Raw genomic sequence first — 19,666 nt, 5'->3', positions numbered from 1 at the left:
CCCCCACATATGGGGTATGGGCATACTTGGGAGAAATTGCACAATAAATGCAATGCGCAGGACCTCTCTTACCTGTCCCGACGCCTGCGCACTGCAGTACTCTGCTCTACCCTCAATAGGGCAGATAAAGTACGCCTGCGCAGGAGCCGCGGCAGTAGTAAGGAGGACGTCATCGCTAGAAGATGGGAGGCGCCGGACCCCCGGTGAGTATAATCTAACTCGTTTTTCTTATCTTTCAGGTTACATCGGGGGCTTATCTACATTATTACAGAATGCCGTAGATAAGCCCCTGATGGCGGTGGCCGCATCTCATAGGCTAAAAATGAGGTGACAGATTCCCTTTAACTATTTTGTGTGACACCACTCTCTGATTTAAGTGTACAAAAATATAAAAGTTTGAAAATTGCAAAATTTTGACCAATTTTTCGTTTTTTTCTTAAATAATTGCAAGTTATATCGAAGAAATTTTACCACTAACATGAAGCACAATATGTCATGAAAAAACAATCTCAGAATCAGTGGGATCCGTTGAAGCGTTCCAGAGACAACACCTCATAAAGTGACAGTGGTCAGAATTGCAAAAACGGTCTTGGTCATCTAGTACGAAATTGGCTCTGTCACTAAGTAGTTATTAGACACATAGTATAAACTCACCTTAATGGCTTTAATTGCGGCTTTTGTTATTAGAATCATTTTTGCTCGAGAAATTGGAGGCTTCATATCCATGAGAGCGAAGAGCTAGAAAGAAAACATTTATGTTATCACAAAATGAAAATAGACTGAAAAAAAATTATAAAATCAGACCGCTGACCTTTTTTTAATCTTTACGTGCAATTGTGTGCCAAAACCGTGTGCAACTACCTTTTTTTCTTTCCCTTGAAAACTACAGTTCCCATGATTCCATTCCCTCCCATCTCTCCATCCTGTGATCGCTGCACTCCTGCCCACTCCACCGCCCCCACGCCTCTTCCCTTCCCTGCATCAAGCTGCACAAATCCTCACAGCATATGGCAGCATCTGTGGAGCTCTGTTTATACACCAAGCACTTGGACTCAACTCCAAAAATCAGCAGTCTCATGATACGTTCACACGAGCATTTAGAAATGTATTCAGCTTTTAAATCAATGTTAAAAAAAACCCATGTCAAATAAGTTTGACTGATTTTAATGTTTATTTTACGTTATTTAATACATCTCACAGTAAAACTATTAGGAAAGAGTATTTGAAGCCATTGTTAATGCGGATTTGCAGTAAAAATCCACTTCTAAATCCTCGCAAAAAAAAAAAACTTTAAAAGATTCTAAAGAAGAACAGATTATGCACAAAAGATTGGGTGTTTTTTGCTCATTTCACAACTCCGATAAATTACACTGGAGCGATCCCTAGGCAAGAATGCCACCAGTCTAATTCATATACTTCTTTCTGAGCGCAAAGCGGGTTAAGAGACCCCATTCTCCTGTATGAGGCACCCAGAGATGTCTACACAAGGCACCATTAGAACTTGCCAGTCCCTGCGCCTCAGCTGCTGCCAGTACTCTCCTGTGTGTAGCTTACATACAGTCACTGTCAGACTAGCATTTTTCTGTCCGTATGGTTGGGAGCCGCACAGAATGGCATTGCGGGCCGCATGTTGTGCACCTTTGAGCTATGCATTAGCCTATAGTTTTTCAGACCTAGACAACCCTTGTAACAAGCTGAATATTAACACCAAGCTGTCAATGTAGTCATACTTTTACAGGCTCAAAAAGGACAGCATGAGATGGATATAAGAAAACATCCTCTAAATTATTTTATCTAGAATTTAGAAATGCACCAAGATATTTCAGGAGAGCAGAGAGAGCCCTCTTAATCCAGAGGATAGGAAAAATGTTTGCTCACTAGAGATGTCAACTGACCATGTGAACAGGGTCCCATTTTAATGGTCAACTATATGCCCTAGAAAAGCAGTGACCACACCCAAGTAGACGATCTAAAAGGGAAAAGTTTCTCTTTGTGAAGAGCACTAAGCAGACTTAGGGTATGTGCACACGCTGCGAATTGCTCTGCGGATTTGGCCGCGCGGATTTTGAAAAATCCGCAGGTCAAAAGACCTGCGGTTTTACCTGCTGATTGGCCTGCGGTTTTGCCCTGCGGTTTTTCATCTCCACAATGGAGATGGCAAACCGCAGCGGAATCCGCAGAAAGAATTGACATGTCAATTCTTTCTGCGGTTTTGAAACCGCGGAAAAATCCGCACCGTCTGCACTGCGTTTTTTTAATATCCATAGGATATCATGGTACTGTACACCGCATTTAAAACTGCTGCGGATCCGCAGCGGCCAAATCCGCTGCGGAATCGCATCAGAATCCGCAGCGTGTGCACTAGGGTGACCGGATCTCATATGGGGGGAAAAAATTTCAGAATCTTGTTCGTCTGGACCCCACAAAACGATTCCCCTTTCCAGATATTGAGAGAGCCAAAATTTGAGCTCGATCAAACGACGTTAACCTGTGCCGCTCGTCGCTCAAAGTTTGAAAAAAATCCAAATTGAGGTATTTATTTTGCATAGTCTGTTAGACTATAAAGAATGTGACAACAACATTGCAGAAATAGCCCTGACCAAATTTTCGAACCATTTGTGGTATTTGAATGCAGAGTTGGTGGGATTATCGTTTTTTGATCCCACCATTACAGACAATGAAAAGTTGTTAATGGCTAATAAATTGCTCAGTAGCACAGATGAACCATCAGAGCACGCTAACCTACATGAGTTGATAATTTTACATAGTTATCTAATCTATTCTAGAGCTTTTGTTAAAGTAGTTTTTGAAACGTCAGAATAAAATGCTCGGCATTTGCTTACAACTTGCAGGACATATTGCTTTTGTTCTTCATCTTTTGTCAGAAGGTCGTTAAAGTCGGTTACTTCCTACCTCTTTTAATTTTTCTTTCCTAACTTTTGGATTTACAACCCTAGCGTGCTCTGATGGTTCATCTGTGCTACTGAGCAATTTATTAGCCATTAACAACTTTTCATTGTCTGTAATGGTGGGATCAAAAAACGATAATCCCACCAACTCTGCATTCAAATACCACAAATGGTTCGAAAATTTGGTCAGGGCTATTTCTGCAATGTTGTTGTCACATTCTTTATAGTCTAACAGACTATGCAAAATACCTAAATCTTAAAATACCTCAATTTGGATTTTTTCAAACTTTGAGCGACGAGCGGCACGGGTTAACGTCGTTTGATCGGGAATAGTTTTGTGGGGTCCAGACGAACAAAACTCCGACATCGATTTTTTGTGGTCACCCAAGTGTGCACACACCCTTATAAGCCCTGCAATGCTCCTTTGGGAATAATCTTTATTGAGATGCAAGTGCTTTTAGGGTATGTGCACACGGTGCGGATTCTGCTGCGGATCCGCAGCGTTTCTGCAGCTACGGGTCCGCAGCAGATTTAGGTGCGTTGTACAGTACCATTGTTTTCAATGGTAAACTGGAAAACGCAGTGCACATGCTGTAGATTTTTCCGCGTGGTTTTGCTGCGGTTTACAATCCGCAGCATGTCAATTCTTTAGTGCAGAAACGCTGCAGATTCACACCTCATCCATTATGAGGTGTAAAACCGCAGGGCAAGGATTTATCTGCGGTTTTTACTACAAAATCCGCAGAGCCAAAAAACTCCGTGTGCACATAGCCTTAATGTACAGAAGGGAAAAAAACACTGCCAGACACCTCAAAGGAAGCAAGAAGCTTGGGTAACGTAATTTAATATTTTCAATCCCAGTCTCCCTTGCATGTAGGCCCCTATTCATACCGGATGGTTGGCCGTTTATAAATAGCATCTTGTAACAAAGTTATATTGATGTTTCTACAAAGTGCTGAATGCAAGCAAGATGGAAATATAATGGCACGTTCCCACGATCATTTTTTGCTCACGCTTTTAAACAGTTGAACTTCCGCATGAATTCTTTTTTATCCAAGTGGTGAAAATTAATTCCAAACTTTGCTTAAAAAAAAAAAAAAAAAAAAAAAATCGAGCCATTTTCCAATACACCTGTAGCGTCTCCATTTTTTTGTGTTCTTGGGTTGGGTGAGGGATTATTTTTTGTGTGTCAAGTTGACTTTTAACAATACCATTTTGGTGCAGATACGATCTTTTGATAGCCCGCTATTGCATTTTAATGCAATGTTGCGGCGACCAAAAAAAAAAAAAAAATTTAATTCTCGTGTTTTGATTTTTTTTTTTTCACTAAGCAGTTTAGTGATAAGGTTAATCCTTTTTTTTACTGGAACGCAGCGATACCAATTAGGTGTGTGGTTTTTTCATTGTTTTATTTTGAATGGGGCGAAAGGGGGACGATTTGAACTTTTGTATTTTTTTTAAACTATTTAATTTTTTTTTTTTTAACTTTTGACATGCTTTAATAGTCTCCATAGGAGACTAGAAAATGCCAGAACCCGAATGGCTCTGCTACATAAAGGCGATGATCAGATCACCTGTATGTAGCAGAATTGCTGACCACCGGGCGGCGCTCATAGAAAACCGGCAGTGACAACAGTAGAGGTCTCCACGATCACGTGACGAGGGTCGCCGGTGGGCGGATTTCTAGCCCGATGGCCGGAAGCGCGTGTTAAATGCCGCTGTCAGAGTTTGACAGCGGTATTTAACGGGTTAATAGCCGGGGGTGGATCACGATTCCACCCGCGGCTGTTCAAAACAGCTAACATGTCCCAGGAAAGATGTGGGCTCACCGCCGAAGCCCACATCAAAAGGGAGAGAAGAGATATTCGCAGTACTAGTACGGCACATGTCGCAAAGGGGTTAAAAACTGCGGATTTATTAAATCAAGTGCAAGTCTACAGGGAAACTCTGCACAGAAGACTGAGCATTTCTGAAAGAGAAATTGACATGCTGCGGCTCCAGAACCCACACTGCAGGTGACTTTACGCAATTTAAAAAAAAGCAGTGTGGGCATGGGATTTCTATTTATCCCATCTCGAGTTTGTACTGTACAATGCAGCAAAAATACGCTGTGTCCAGAACACTAGTAATACTGATCGCAGGCAGGCAGCCTTAGGCAGATCAATGTATATTCTCAAAGTGCTTACGGCAGAAGATATACACACTCACATACATACCAGCGCTGGTTAGTGGGATAAAGAACAGAGGCTGACTTAATCCTAATGAAAGTGCATTTAAGTCATCAGATATTATGTGAATATCAAAAGGAGATTTTTGTGTACTCACCGTAAAATCTCTTTCTCTTAGCCCTTAATTGGGGGACACAGAACCGTGGGTGTTATGCTGCTGTCCACTAGGAGGCGACACTATGCATAATCTGAAAAAGATTAACTTTGGCTCCTTCTCTGCAGTATACACCCCTGGACGGCGTCAGCCTTCTCCAGTTTTGTGCAAAAGCATTAGGAGGAATATACCAGAAACATAACCATGCCTGTAAAAAAAAGCAAGGCTACTATAAACAGGCTCAAACAACAATATGAGAACCCAACCGTAACAACGGCCCGCAAGGGCTACAGGGTGGGAGCTGTGTCCCCCAATTAAAGGCTAAGAGAAAGATTTTACAGTGAGTACACAAAAATCTTCTTTACTCTGTCGCCTTATTGGGGGACACAGAACCGTGGGACGTCCTAAAGCAGTCCCTGGGTGGGAAGCAGTGGACGAATATTGTGCTGACAGTCCCCTAGACTTGGGGTACTGCCGCCTGCAGGACCCGTCTACCCAAGCTCGCATCCGCTGAGGACTGGGTATGCACTCTGTAGTGTTTTGTAAATGTGTGCAGGCTAGTCCAAGTGGCTGCCTAAGGCCTCTTTCACACTTCAGTTTTTTGCATCAGTTCAAATCCGCCAAAAAGTTAGAAAAGCGGATCCGTTCTTAACTGATGTGAACGGATGGCACAGGATCAGTTTTCAGACGGATCCTGAAAATGAGGAAGTTTAAAGGAAACGCTGAGAGAGAGAGAGAGAGAGAGAGAGAGAGAGAGAGAGAGAGAGAGAGAGAGAGAGAGAGAGAGAGAGAGAGAGAGAGAGAGAGAGAGAGAGAGAGAGAGAGAGAGGAGAGAATTTTTTTTTTGTCCGGCACCCAGACAGAATTTCGGGTTAATTCAGTGTCTGGAGGATCCGCTGGGAAAAAAAACGTTACAAGCTCCGTTTCAAAATCTTTGAGGATGGAAACGGACAGCAACATCACGGCGGATCCTCACAAAAACGGATGCAACGGACAGCAATCTGTCAGGATCCGCCACTAATGAAATTCAATGGGGAAAAAAACGGATCCTCAAAAGAAATTTGCGGATCAGTTTTTTCCAAAACCTGGCGGATTGTGACTGATTGTAAAAAACGGAAGTGTGAAAGAGGCCTTACACACTTGATGTGCTGAGGCTTGATGCCGAATGGCCCAAGAGGCCCCTACCGCCTGCGTAGAGTGTGCCGTGATACCGGCCGGAAGGGGAGAATTGTTGAGGCGGTAAGCCTCTTGAATGGTGGACTTGATCCACCTAGCAAGGGTGGCTTTGGAAGCCGGTAGGCCCTTGCGAACGCCTTCTGGAAGAAGGAAAAGTGAATCAGACTTCCGGAAGGGAGCAGTCCTAGACACGTAAATACGCAATGCCCTGACAAGGTCAAGCGTACGCAGAGCCTTCTCTACCCTATGAACGGGAGCCGGGCAAAGAGACGGTAGTGATATTTCCTCATTGAGGTGGAAGCTGGACACGACCTTCAGAAGGAAGGATGGTACTGTACGGAGAACCACCTTGTCCTGATGAAAAACCAGGAAGGGTTGTCTGTAGGAAAGAGCTGAAAGTTCAGACACCCTGCGTAGCGAGGTGATTGCCACCAGGAAAACCACTTTCTGTGATAGAAAGCGGAGTGAGACCACCCTAAGGGGTTCAAAAGGAGGTGACTGTAGTGCTGCAAGACCAGGTTGAGGTCCCACGTCTCCAACGGACGTTTGTAGGGGGGAACCAATCGGGAAACCCCTTGGAGAAAAGTCTTCACTTGCGGCTTGTTAGCAATACGCCTCTGAAAGAGCACTGAAAGCGCTGACACCTGGCTCTTCAGCGAGCCCAGGGATAGCCCGGCGTCCAGGCCTGACTGAAGGAACCCGAGGACCTTTGGAAGAGAATAGGGAAGTGGAATCTGCCCACGAGAGTCGCACCATGTGAAGAAAACCTTCCAGGTACGATAGTAAATCCTGGCTGAAGTTGGCTTTCGAGCCCTGATCATGGTTTTAACGTCCGGTGAAAAAAACCTGCTTGGGTCAAAACCCAGGTCTCAATGGCCACGCCGTCAAATTGAGAGCCCCTGAGTTCTGGTGGAAGAACGGGCCTTGTGACAGGAGGTCGGGACGTGTGGGGAGACGCCAGGGAGCGTCTGCTGTGAGTTGCACGACGTCGGCGTACCATGTACGCCTGGGCCAGTCTGGAGCGATCAGAATGGTGGGAACACCCTCTTGTTTGATCTTCCTCAGGACTCTGGAGATCAGGGGGAGGGGTGGAAAAATGTACAGAAGCTGGAACTGGGTCCAGTCCTGAACCAGTGCATCTGCTCCGAGCGATCGCGAATCGCGCGTCCTGGCCATGAAATTGGGAACCTTGGCATTGAGATGGGATGCCATCAGATCCACGTCCGGGGTCCCCCAACGATGACAGATCTGACAGAAGACTTCGGGATGGAGAGACCATTCCCCCGAGTCCATTCCTTGTCGGCTGAGATAGTCGGCTTCCCAGTTGTCCACACCCGGAATGTGGACCGCGGAGAGTACCGACCTTGCATCCTCCGCCCATTGTAGGATACGCGTTACTTCGGTCATCGCCTGGATGCTGCGGGTGCCGCCTTGATGGTTCACGTATGCCACTGCCGTGGCATTGTCCGACTGTACTCTGATATGAGAGTCTGCCAGCAAGTGATGGAAGGCTTGCAACGCCAGGAAGATGGCCCGAATTTCCAGGATGTTGATGGGCATGGTCGATTCCCTTGGTGACCACCTGCCTTGCGCTCTGTGATGTAAGTGCACCGCGCCCCAACCCATAAGGCTTGCGTCGGTGGTCAAAACCTTCCATTGACCGGAGAGAAAGGATTTTCCCCTTGCAAGCGAGGTTGGCTTGAGCCACCAGTGCAGGGACCTCCTGGTGTTTGCTGATAACCGGAACTCCCTGTCGAGGGAGAACGGATTCCTGTCCCAGGACTTTAGGATGGCCAGTTGAAGGGGTCTGAGGTGAAACTGGGCAAATGGTACTGCCTCCATTGCTGCTGCCATCCTTCCAAGTACTCTCATGGCATACCGGAGAGATCTGGGGGACTTGCGGAGGAGTGTGTGAACTCCCAGACGGAGAGCCAGTGCCTTGTCCCTGGGGAGGATCACCAGACCCTTGGAGGTGTCGAATAGCATCCCCAGGAAGGTCAGAGACTGACTCGGGGTAGTCGAGGACTTCCGTAAATTGACTAACCATCCCAGGCGCGTCAGAGTGTCGATCGTGATCGAGCCGTTGACCTCGCAGTCCTTGAGGGTGGGGGCCTTGATGAGAATGTCGTCCAGGTATGGAAAGACTACTATGCCTCTGGAGTGCAGAACATCCATGGTAGCTGCCATGACCTTTGTAAATGTTCTGGGGGTCGTGGCCAGACCGAACGGGAGGGCCACAAACTGGTAATGGTCTTGGTTGATTGCGAATCTGAGAAACCTCTGATGGGCGGGAGCAATCGGTATATGCAGGTATGCGTCCTGTATGTCTATGGAGGCAAGATATTCTCCTTTTTCCATAGACGCAACGATTGACCGGAGGGATTCCATGCGGAAGTGACGAACTCGAACGTACTTGTTGAGTTGCTTGAGGTCTAGTATGGGTCGGACGCTGCCTCCCTTCTTGGGCACCACGAACAGGTTGGAATAGAACCCTCGGAAGCGCTCTTCTGCTGGGACTGGCACTATGACTCCTGCTCGCAGGAGGGAAGAAACCGCTTGACGGAAGGCCTGAGCTTTGAGCGGGGATTTTGGAGGGACAGAGGGAAAAAACCTGTGCGGTGGGCTGGTAGTAAACTCGATTTTGTATCCTGAAGACACTATTTCCTTGACCCACTTGTCTTCTGTAATAGGCAGCCAGACCTGCTGAAAGAGTAGCAGTCGTCCGCCTACAAGTGGGGTGTCTTCCAGAGGGCATGAGTCAGGACGAGGGAAAAGTCTGAGGTTTTCCTCCTTTAGGTTTTGCCTGGCTTGCCTTTGATTGCCAGTTCCTGTCCGGCCTCTGTGCTGCACGTGTGTTGTCCCTGCGGGGGGAACGATTACGGTTTTGTGCTGGGCGTGAGACGGACCAGCCCGAAGAATTCCGAAAGGATCGGAAACGAGATTGATTACGCCTTTTAAACGTGCGTTTTGGTCTTAGTTGAGGGAGGGAAGTACTTTTGCCCCCGGTAGCATTGGATATCATTGTATCCAGCTTTTCACCGAAAAGACGGCCACTGAAGTACAGGAGATTTGTTAGGGACTTTTTTGAGGCCGCATCCGCTTTCCATTCTCTTAGCCAGAGAATACGCCGGATTGTAATGGCGTTTGATGCTATTCCCGCTACTCCTCTCGCAGAGTCCAACGCTGCAAGGACCAAGTAATCTGCCACCACTGCAATTTGCACCGCCTGGTCCGCCAGCTGAGGATTTGAAGCTTGAAGGCCCTTTAGCAATAGAGCAGCCCAAGCCATGATGGCCTTGGCTGCCCAAACTGAAGCAAATGCGGGAGCCAAGGAGGCACCTGCTCCGGGTGATTAGGGAAGACCTTCGATGGTTTCTGAACACTTTCAAAGGAAATCTTGTGTTCTGGTGCTTCCGGGGTTGGATCTGAAATGTCCAGCACCCGAAGGATGGAAGAGACGATATCCTCAACTATCGCAGTATTGCTAGGAGGACAAGGGAGCAAAGCGTTCTCTGTTTCGTTATCTGAATTGGAGTCACATATGCCCTCTGAGTCCTGCGCATCGCTAAGGAGCTCCCTAGTGGGCGAACTAGAGCGGAGGTTTCCCTTGGTCTGGGATCGTTGTGGAGATCCGCATTGTCCTTCTCTATCAGGGGACGGCCTCGGTGACCTGAGGCCACTGTGTCTTTCCCTGGAGGGGGAAGACCTATTGCTATGTGAGGACGCAGCTGAACGCGACCTGTGGGTCCGCTTACGCCTCGAACTGTCGGAAGCGCCCTGATCATGAGACCGGACGTCCCTTTGCTGAGTAACGTTCATAGCTGAGACATGACCCTGCAGAGCCTGCAGTAATGTGGAAGTCAGGCTATCTATAGACTGTGTCATAGACTGCGACATCTGAGTTGCCCATTCCGGCGCAGTAGCGGTCGCAGAAGCGTTGGTAGGGACTTCTTGGGGTTCTGCTCCGGTTTTTTGGGTACAGTCCCGGCAGTGCAGATACGTGCTGCCGCTGGGGAGAGTGACCTTGCAGGCTGTGCAGACTACATAAAAGCAGTCTTGCCTGGTTCTTTTCTTTGAGCCCGACATAGTACCTAGGCTGATTAATAGAGGCCCTACAGGGGTATCTACGCAGAGGAAAAAGGAGTAGGAGAGCGCTATATGGTATAGGAATTCACAGCTGAGTACCAAGGACCCAGCTGTGATCTTACCCCACCGATGCTCCCCTTAGGTCCAGCGCTGATAAGCCCCACGTCCTGTGCCCCCCCGGAGACTCTGTGCTGCCTTCCTCCAGGTGCAGCAAGATGGCCACCGGATTCTGAGGTGGAGAGGGAAGGGGGCGGAGAGCTGGAAAAGGGCGCGCTGGGCCATGTAAAAGCGCGCCCTTCCTGCCTCGATCCGCCCCTTCTATGACACTGCAGTGTCATTTTCGTCATCCGTGGGGGCGGGTCGGGGGCGGGGAAAAGGCAGCGGCTTCGGCTAGGCCGAAGCCGCGGTCTAAATTAGAGGCCTGATGCCCAGGAGGGCTCCAGAGCGGCGCGGTAGTCCGGGAGGGGGTCGGATTTGCACCGGACCCCCCCGGAATGGGCGACTGGCTAGCGGTGGGGGCAGCAGGGCTAGCGGTTCCTGTGTGGGGGGGTCCCTGGAGCGCCATGGAGCCACTGCTGCTGCAGAGGCAGGGGCGCAGAAAGCCCTGTCTCTGCTGTGCCACGTCTGCCTGCACCCTCCCCCGGCCCCAGCAGGATCCCACAGCTGGTCTGGGGTCCCTGGTGCAGATGCTGTCTGTACTCCGACCCTACCTGCGGCTTCTCAACCTAATGCCCCCTGCGGGGGATAAGGGAGGGTGCGTCTGTCACCGTCAGGGGGTCTTCATCCTTGCCTCAACCCAGACCCTGAAAGGGGTTGGGGAAGGAGGGGGGGGGTCTCAACTTCGGACCAGTACCTGAGGGACTGGGGAAGGAGCGACATGGGGAACCGCCATCTCCACTTCAACTGGGCACCCCTAAAAAGGGGGCCAAGGAAAGAGCCATGCCGGGAGTCTCGCTGGAGACCCACTTTTCTTCATCTGTTCCGACGAAAGGAAAAAAAGAAAAAAGGTGTGCCTCCTTGCGACACTAAGCAAAAACTGGAGAAGGCTGACGCCGTCCAGGGGTGTATAGTGCAGAGGAGGAGCCAAAGTTAATCTTTTTCAGATAATGCATAGTGTCGCCTCCTAGTGGACAGCAGCATAACACCCACGGTTCTGTGTCCCCCAATAAGGCGACAGAGTAATAGAATTTACCACCTGTAGCCCCCTAATGTTCATATTAAACAAATGTAATAACGTTACACAATATAATGAGGTTCCCTTCAATTGAATTTCTTATATGGTGTCACTCCATAGCACAAACGTTAACACAAGTTGCAGAGGGGAAAAAGGACAGACTTATACTAACCATTATGGGAGTCTGCGTATAAATGCAGTGACTGACATTACTGCTTCTGTAATTCTTGTTAAAGGGAAGGTGCCATCCAAAAAAATTTTTTTTCAGCAATTGAAAAAATGTGAAGAATTAATGTTTACATTTTCTTAAAAAATATCATTTGTTTTTAATTTTGTAAAATATGAAAAATTATTTTAAAAAGTTTGGCATTTCCACTTATTAACACTAGGGGGAGCAGCTACTGAAATTTGGCACAAAAATCTAGTGTACAACTAGCTCATATTACTGCACTGCAGTAATTATCAGGGCTGTGGAGTCGGAGTCAGAGTTAGTTTTGGTTGGAGTCTGAGTCGGTAGAAATGTACCGACTCCGACTCCAGCTTTAAAAAAAAAATGTATGAATATTTCATAATTGAACTTTCATATGAATTTTATAAATGTTACTCAAATATATATGTTCTATCAAACTATGAACAACAGTGATAAGCAGTTCTGCTGGAGATAGACATTTCTTACTTCTTGTGTTCTCCACTGCCCTTATCTAATCTTATACTTGGTTAACCTCATGCTGCCCCAACCCCCCTACTTACAATGTATGAAACTGAAAGTGAAAATGTGTTGCAAATTCTTAGTAGTAAAGCTCCTCCTCTAGACTAGATCATACTAGGTGTGCGTCTTCCAAGCATCTCACAGCTGCCTGCTACTCAGAAGAGGAAGACTGTAAGAAGTATTATCCTTTCAACAAACTTTGCATCAGTTAACTGTCAGTACATGAGGAATAATAACAGTATTACTGACCACTATATCAGTTGTACGACCTGGCAATAATTTTGTACAATTGTTTTTAGGAAAAACAATTCTCATTTGGATTGTGAATGCAGAATTAAAAACCTGAGAATGTCAAAGAAGCATCACATTAAATCAGATGTATTTGAACATTTCACCATCACTCAAGATAGAAAACATCATGTCTGTCAGTGTATGACAAATGATCCAGACGAAAACAAATGCTGTGAAGCCAAGATGAGTGCATATTCAGGCAAAGATAAAAATGCTCCTACCAGAGCTTCTAATCTAAAGAGACATTTACAGCGCTTTCATCCAGAAGTACTGAAAGCAGTGGATGAGAAAGACTGCATCCAAACCAATGAACCAGTGCCCAGCTCTTCCAGCCAAACAAAGGAGCAGAGAACTTTGCAGCCATCAGTTGCAAGATATTTTGTCAGTGACAAAGTTACTGTGACAATGACAGTAGATACATTTAAAAAACAGATCATAGAGCTTGTTGTAAAGGATAGTGTGCCTATTTCATTATTTTCACGACCAGCTTTTATGTGTCTGAATGGGGAAATGGCCCGCAAGCTTGGTGTTTCTCTGGAGAGAGAGAGTATTAGAAAATTAGTAATCGAAGAAGCTTTTAAACAAAAGGAAGAACTTAAAAAAACTCTCAAGGGACGCTTTCTGTTTCTTAAAATGGATGCCTGCACACGTCACAGAGTGAACTATTTTGCCATCAATGTCCGATTTGTTTGTGACAAAAATGAAATAGTTACCAAGACATTGGCAGTAAAAGACACCAAAGCTCATCACACCAGTGAGTTTCTCCAGGTCTTGGTGGAAAAGGTTCTGCAAGACTATGAACTTAAAAAAGAGCAAGTTCTTTCTTTCGTAACTGACAATGCTTCAAATATGATAAGTACTATTAAGCTAATGAATGAGAGTAATGATGGTGACCAGCAGCTAGAAGAACATTCTGGGTCCACAGACACAGAAATGTTTGAAATAGAGGAACACAGTATTGTAACTGAGGAGCAAACTGAAGTTGCTTCAGATGAACAGCAACATGATAGTTTAGATGATCTTGTTGAAACTGTGTCAATATGTTCTTTCACTCATCACATGCGCTGTGTTGTGCATACGCTACAGCTGGCTATAAGAGACAGTCTGCAAGAAGGACATGCTGCTGCACTGATTGGCAAGGTGAGAAAATTGGCTACTGCCAGAACCCCTAAAGTTGACTCAATATTGAAGAGACGTGCTGGAAAAGGGGCAATTATTGATCAAGCCACACGATGGGGCAGTACTTACTTAATGATTCAGCGCTTGGTTGAACTGAAAACCTTTCTTGTAGACATGGCTAACCGTCAACTGACGCTAAATGAAAGTCAGTGGAATCAGGTGACTGAGCTGGAAAAATTGCTAGAGCACCCATTTACAGTGACTAAAAAATTACAAGCAGAGGACTTAACTCCAGGTATTTTCTTAAAGGAGTGGAAGAACCTGATGTTTCGCCTGTCCCAAAGAGGAGGGTTAATTGCAAGTGGCATTGCTACATCAATGAAACGGATAGAGGAGCTACTATTACAAAATAACATTCTTTTGGCAGCTGTTTATGTAGACCCAATGCATCGGATTCTTCTAGATGATCAACAGCTAAGTAAAGGAAAAGAAGCTCTGTTTGAAATAGCAGTAAGGATGAAAGGGTTGCAGAACAGTCAGGAGGAACAAGAAGAATTTGGTCGTCCTGCCACATCTTCACCCTCATCATCAACTGATGAAGAATTTAATTTCGAAAAATATTTGGATCACAAGGACCGTGCAAAGCTTTCCCGCATAGAAGAGTCATCCCCATCAAGGAACACAGCCAGTACATTTCAGCAGAATTTTTCATGTGCACTAAAAGAAATTGAGAAATGTGACCGTTCATCAAAAATAACAGTGCAACAAGCGATTCCTCTGTATCCTGACATTGTCAGAGATGTTGCCCGAGTGGTTACTGCTTTGCCACCAACACAAGTTAGTGTAGAGAGGTTTTTCTCGGCTCTCAAAATAATTAGATCAGATTTGAGGGTATCCATGAAGGAGGATCTGACAGAGGCAATACTTTTTCTGAGGACAAATTTATAGATTTCTTCTTATTAACTGCATAAAAGTGTTTATTGCATATTTACTTACAGTTTAGAAAAGTTTATAAAAGTTATTTGCTATATTCTAATTGTATTCTAATAAATGTAGTTTTTGCTCTAAGTGGTCTGATTACTTATATGATGGTGAGAAACTGAATAAGCACGATGTTTAATATTTTACAACAGTAAATTTGTTGTTATGAATTGGCCATTTATGAAGGAGTCGGAGCCTGATAAAATCCAGGAGTCTGAGTCGCAACTGTGGCTTACCGACTCCACAGCCCTGGTAATTATGGGCGGAGTCTGCTGACATGGGGTGATGTCACTCCTCTCCTCCCCTTCTGGGTGTTTGCTAAGGGAAAAAGAGAGGATGACATCTAGGAACACAGTGAGCAGCCATTTTTATGGGGCCTGCAAAGTTACTGACTGTCTTTGCATGCAAAGTCTGGATCAGGACAGGCCATCAATCAGCAGACATGTTTCCTGGATTTCTGTGGAGCAGACAAGCAGACGGTCCATCCATGTGTATAAAACACCGCGCTCTATGTACAATCCCTGGCACCGAACAGGGTGCCCCCCCATAAACCAGCACACTGCTCTCCTGAAACACTGTGTGCTGCTGTCGCCTTGCTCCTTCCACCATACATCAGGCCCCTGTCGCCTCGCTTTCACACATCGCCAGGACGGGATCTGAGGAGAGGAATGGGGTCTTCGGTCACCGAGGATGGCAGGCAGCAAGGATTCTGGGAGTAGGGTGACAGCAGCACAGAGTATTTCAGGAGAGCAGTGTGCTGGTCTCTGGGGGAGGTCACAGAGGGAGATATATGGTGGAGGAGCAGGGTGACAGCAGCACAGAGTATTTCAGGAGAGCAGTATCACACGGGATAGGATTAGACACACGGCTCAGCAGTCAGTAGAACACAGGAGAGGATTAGATACACGGCTCAGCAGGCAGTATCACACAGGAGGATTAGATACACGGCTCAGCTCACAGTATCACAGGAGAGGATTAGATACACAGCTCAGCAATCAGTATCACACAGGATAGGATTAGATACACAGCTCAGCAATCAGTATCACAGGAGAGGATTAGATACACGGCTCAGCAATCAGTATCACACAGAAGAGGATTAGATACACGGCTCAGCAGGCAGTATCACAGGAGAGTATTAGATACACGGCTCAGCAGGCAGTATCACACAGGATAGGATTAGATACACGGCTCAGCAGACAGTATCACACAGGATAGGATTAGATACACGGCTCAGCAGACAGTATCACACAGGATAGGATTAGATACACGGCTCAGCAGGCAGTATCACACAGGATAGGATTAGATACACGGCTCAGCTCACAGTATCACACAGGAGAGGATTAGATACACAGCTCAGCAATCAGTATCACAGGATAGGATTAGATACACAGCTCAGCAGGCAGTATTACACAGGAGAGGATTAGATACACGGCTCAGCAATCAGTATCACACAGGAGAGGATTAGATACATAGCTCAGCAGGCAGTATCACACAGGAGAGGATTAGATACACGGCTCAGCAGGCAGTATCACACAGGAGAGGATTAGATACACAGCTCAGCAATCAGTATCACACAGGAGAGGATTAGATACATAGCTCAGCAGGCAGTATCACACAGGAGAGGATTAGATACACGGCTCAGCTCACAGTATCACACAGGATAGGATTAGATACACGCCTCTGCAGTCAGTATCACACAGGATAGGATTAGATACACGGCTCAGCAGTCAGTATCACACAGGAGAGGATTAGATGTCCAGCAGATTGCCAAGTGTTTTGAAACAGCAGGGAGCAGCTCCTCCTATGTTTTGCAGGGGCTGCAGCTGGTCAGGTGTTTTGGAAAGAGCAGCTCGGTCTCCATCAGCTCGTCCTGGTTCCTCTCCTCCTGCAGCTGGTATGTGCAGAGTGAATATCCAAGCCGTTATGCTGGAACAGTACAGCCTCAGTGATAACAGTGCTTGTAATAGAGTGTAAATGGAGGTAATAGGAAAGCACTGGGCTCTAATAAGATGGCGCCTGGCCACACCTACAGCTGTGAATTGAGCTGCCCACAGAGGCGTGGCCAGTTCACTCCTGATGCTGCTGCAATGATAGAGATAGGGGTCGGGAGCCGACCGTTATGTCTTATGCCCAGGGACTGCCGTAAATGAGCATGGAAAGTGTCGTTCAGCAGCCAGAGAGGTAAGATGGCAGCCCCCAGTGGCTGCATTACTACAGAAAAAAAAAAAAATCCATACACACCACTGAGTCAAGCTTAGGGGACAATATCTTTCTATACTATTTTCTTTTTTACATTAAATTATGAAAAAACACGGTACCTTCCCTTTAAGGGGAACCTGTCAGGATTGTGCAGAGTATCCTACAGACAGCCAGGTCGGCGCCGTTATACTGATTAAAATTATATTTTGGTTGATTAAATCCGTCCTGTGGTTGTTGTGTAATCTTTATTTTCTGTTTTCAGTTAACGATATGCTCGTGGTCTGAGGGAGGGGGTCTTCATGTGGTGCTCCGATTAGATATTCATGAGTATGTCTTTGGTACCACATGAAGACCCCCCCCCCATATGCAGCCCCCGCCCCGGAGCACGAGCATATCATTAAACTCAAATCTGAAAATGGAGATTACACAACAACCACAAGAAGGATTTCATCAACCAAGGTATCATTATAATCCTGACAATGGCACCGACCTGACGCTGTCTATAGGTTACTGTGCACAATCCTGCTGACAGGTTCCCTTTAACTGTATGCAATATGCTATAACCAATGGTATACTACCGCCAGGTTTTTCTACCACTTGTTCTTTGCATTAATACATTTCCAGATTTTACAATTTTTTTAACTGGAATTTGTCAATTAGTAAAGTTTTATAGCTATCACTTAGATCATTGTAAATGGTCTAGTTTCTCTCGTTGGGTTACACACAGATGAGGCCTTAGGCAATCCACGTAGTCTGGCGACATATCAAACTTCAAACCCGTGACAGAAGACAGAGCCTCCCCAAACCCATCCTCCCCAGTACACAGTTTGGTGTCATTAACACAACCTACATTATTGGAGAAGGAAAGAAAAGAAAGATTACTGAAAACTAAACTGACATGTACCTTGTGGAATTTACAGGTGCTTCTCCCAAAATTAGAATATCATCAAAAAGTTATTTCAATTCTTCAGTACAAAAAGTGAAACTCATTATATAGCGTCATTACAATCAGAGTGATCTATTTCAAGTGCTTATTTCTGTTAGTGTTGATGATTATGGCTTACAGCCAATGAAAACCCAAAAGTCATATCAGTACATTAGAATACTTTAACACCAGCTTGAAAAATGATTTTAAAATCCGAAACGTTGGCCTACTGAAATGTATGTTCAGTAAATGCACTTAATACTTGGTCGGGGAGCCTTTTGCATCAATGCGGCGTGGCATGGAGGCGATCAGTCTGTGGCGCTGCTGAGGTGTTCTGGAAGCCCAGGTTTCCTTGATAGCAGCATTCAGCTCAACTGCGTTGTTGGGTCTGGTGTCTTATCTTCCTCTTGACAATACCGCATAATCTATGGGGTTAAGGTCAGGCGAGTTTGCTGCCAATCAAGCCCAGTGATACTGTTGTTTTTAAACCAGGTATTGGTATTTTTGACGGTGTGGACAGGTGCCAAGTCCTGCTGGAGAATGACATTTCCATCTCCTTGTAGATTGTGAGCCCTCACGGTCAGGGTCCTCTCTCATCCTGTACCATTCGTGATTTGTATTGTTTAAGATTACTGTACTTGTATTTATTATGTATACCACTCCTCACATGTAAAGCGCCATGGAAAAAAATGACGCTATAATAATTAATAATCTCCTAAAAGCTTGTCGGCAGAGGGAAGCATGAAGTTCTCTAAAATTTCCTGGTAGACAGCTGCGCTGACTTTGGTCTTGATAAAACACAGTGGACCTACACCAGCAGATGACATGGCTCCTCAAACCATTTGTGGAAACTTCACACTAGACCTCAAGTAGCTTGGATTGTGGCCTCTCCACTCTTCCCTCCAGTCTCTGGGACCTTGATTTCCAAATGAAATGAAAAGTTTACTTTAAAGGGAACCTGTCACCTCATTTTTGGCCTATAACATGTGGCCACCGCCATCAGGGGCTTATCTACAGTATTCTGTAATGCTGTAGGTAAGCCTCCAATGTAACCTGAAAGATAAGAAAAAGGAGTTAGGGCCCCGTCACACACAGCGATCTCGCTAGCGAGATCGCTGCTGAGCCACAATTTTTGCGACGCAACAGCGATCTCACCAGCGAGATCGCTGTGTGTGACAGCGATCAGCGACCGGCCCCCCTGCCTGTTTCACTGAAGGAAAGCCCTGGACATATTTTTGGTCGCTGGTCTCCCGCTGGCCAGCACGCATCGCTGCGTGTGACAGGCGGGAGACCAGCGATCAGCTGGTAACTAAGGTAAACGCAGGGTTTCTAAGCACGGCGCTGTGCTTAGAACCCGATGTGTACCTTAGTTACCAGCGCGCTGATGCAGGGAGCTGGTAACTAAGGTACACATCGGGTTTCTAAGTGACGCACATCCCTTAGAAACCCGATGTGTACCTTAGTTACCAGCTCCGTGCATCAGCGCGCTGGTAACTAAGGTACACAGCGACGCTCACCAGCGATCATGTAGCGACTCCACAGCGATCCTGACACGTTGATATTGTTGTTGGGATCGCTGGTGAGTCGCTATGTGTGACGGGGCCCTTAGATTATACTCACCCGGGGGTGGGTGTGCAGTGCGCAGGCGCCAGACCTCTCTGACCTTTCCCGGCGCCTGTGCACTGCAGTACTCTGCCTTCAACAGGGCAGATATAGTACACCTGCGCAGGAGCCGCAACAGAAGCAAGGAAGAGGACGTCAATGCTAGAAGATGG

General features: G+C 46.3%; 1 protein-coding gene across 2 annotated transcripts in view; it reads right to left on the bottom strand.

The window, feature by feature from the left end:
* Positions 1–19,666, bottom strand: part of SCAF4 (SR-related CTD associated factor 4) — a 141,902-nt gene that overhangs the window by 100,242 nt on the left and 21,994 nt on the right. For both annotated transcript variants that reach the window (XM_073584554.1, XM_073584553.1), the window contains exon 2: positions 655–738. In XM_073584554.1, the coding sequence (XP_073440655.1) occupies positions 655–738 (84 nt within the window). The remainder of the gene's footprint in view (positions 1–654; positions 739–19,666) is intronic.

The sequence above is a fragment of the Dendrobates tinctorius genome, unplaced genomic scaffold, assembly GCF_039654945.1.
Source record: "Dendrobates tinctorius isolate UK_male_01 unplaced genomic scaffold, ASM3965494v1 ptg000084l, whole genome shotgun sequence".
Taxonomy (NCBI): domain Eukaryota; kingdom Metazoa; phylum Chordata; class Amphibia; order Anura; family Dendrobatidae; genus Dendrobates; species Dendrobates tinctorius.
Note: the sequence above shows the minus strand (reverse complement) of the source record. Positions and strands in the feature narration are given on the sequence as shown.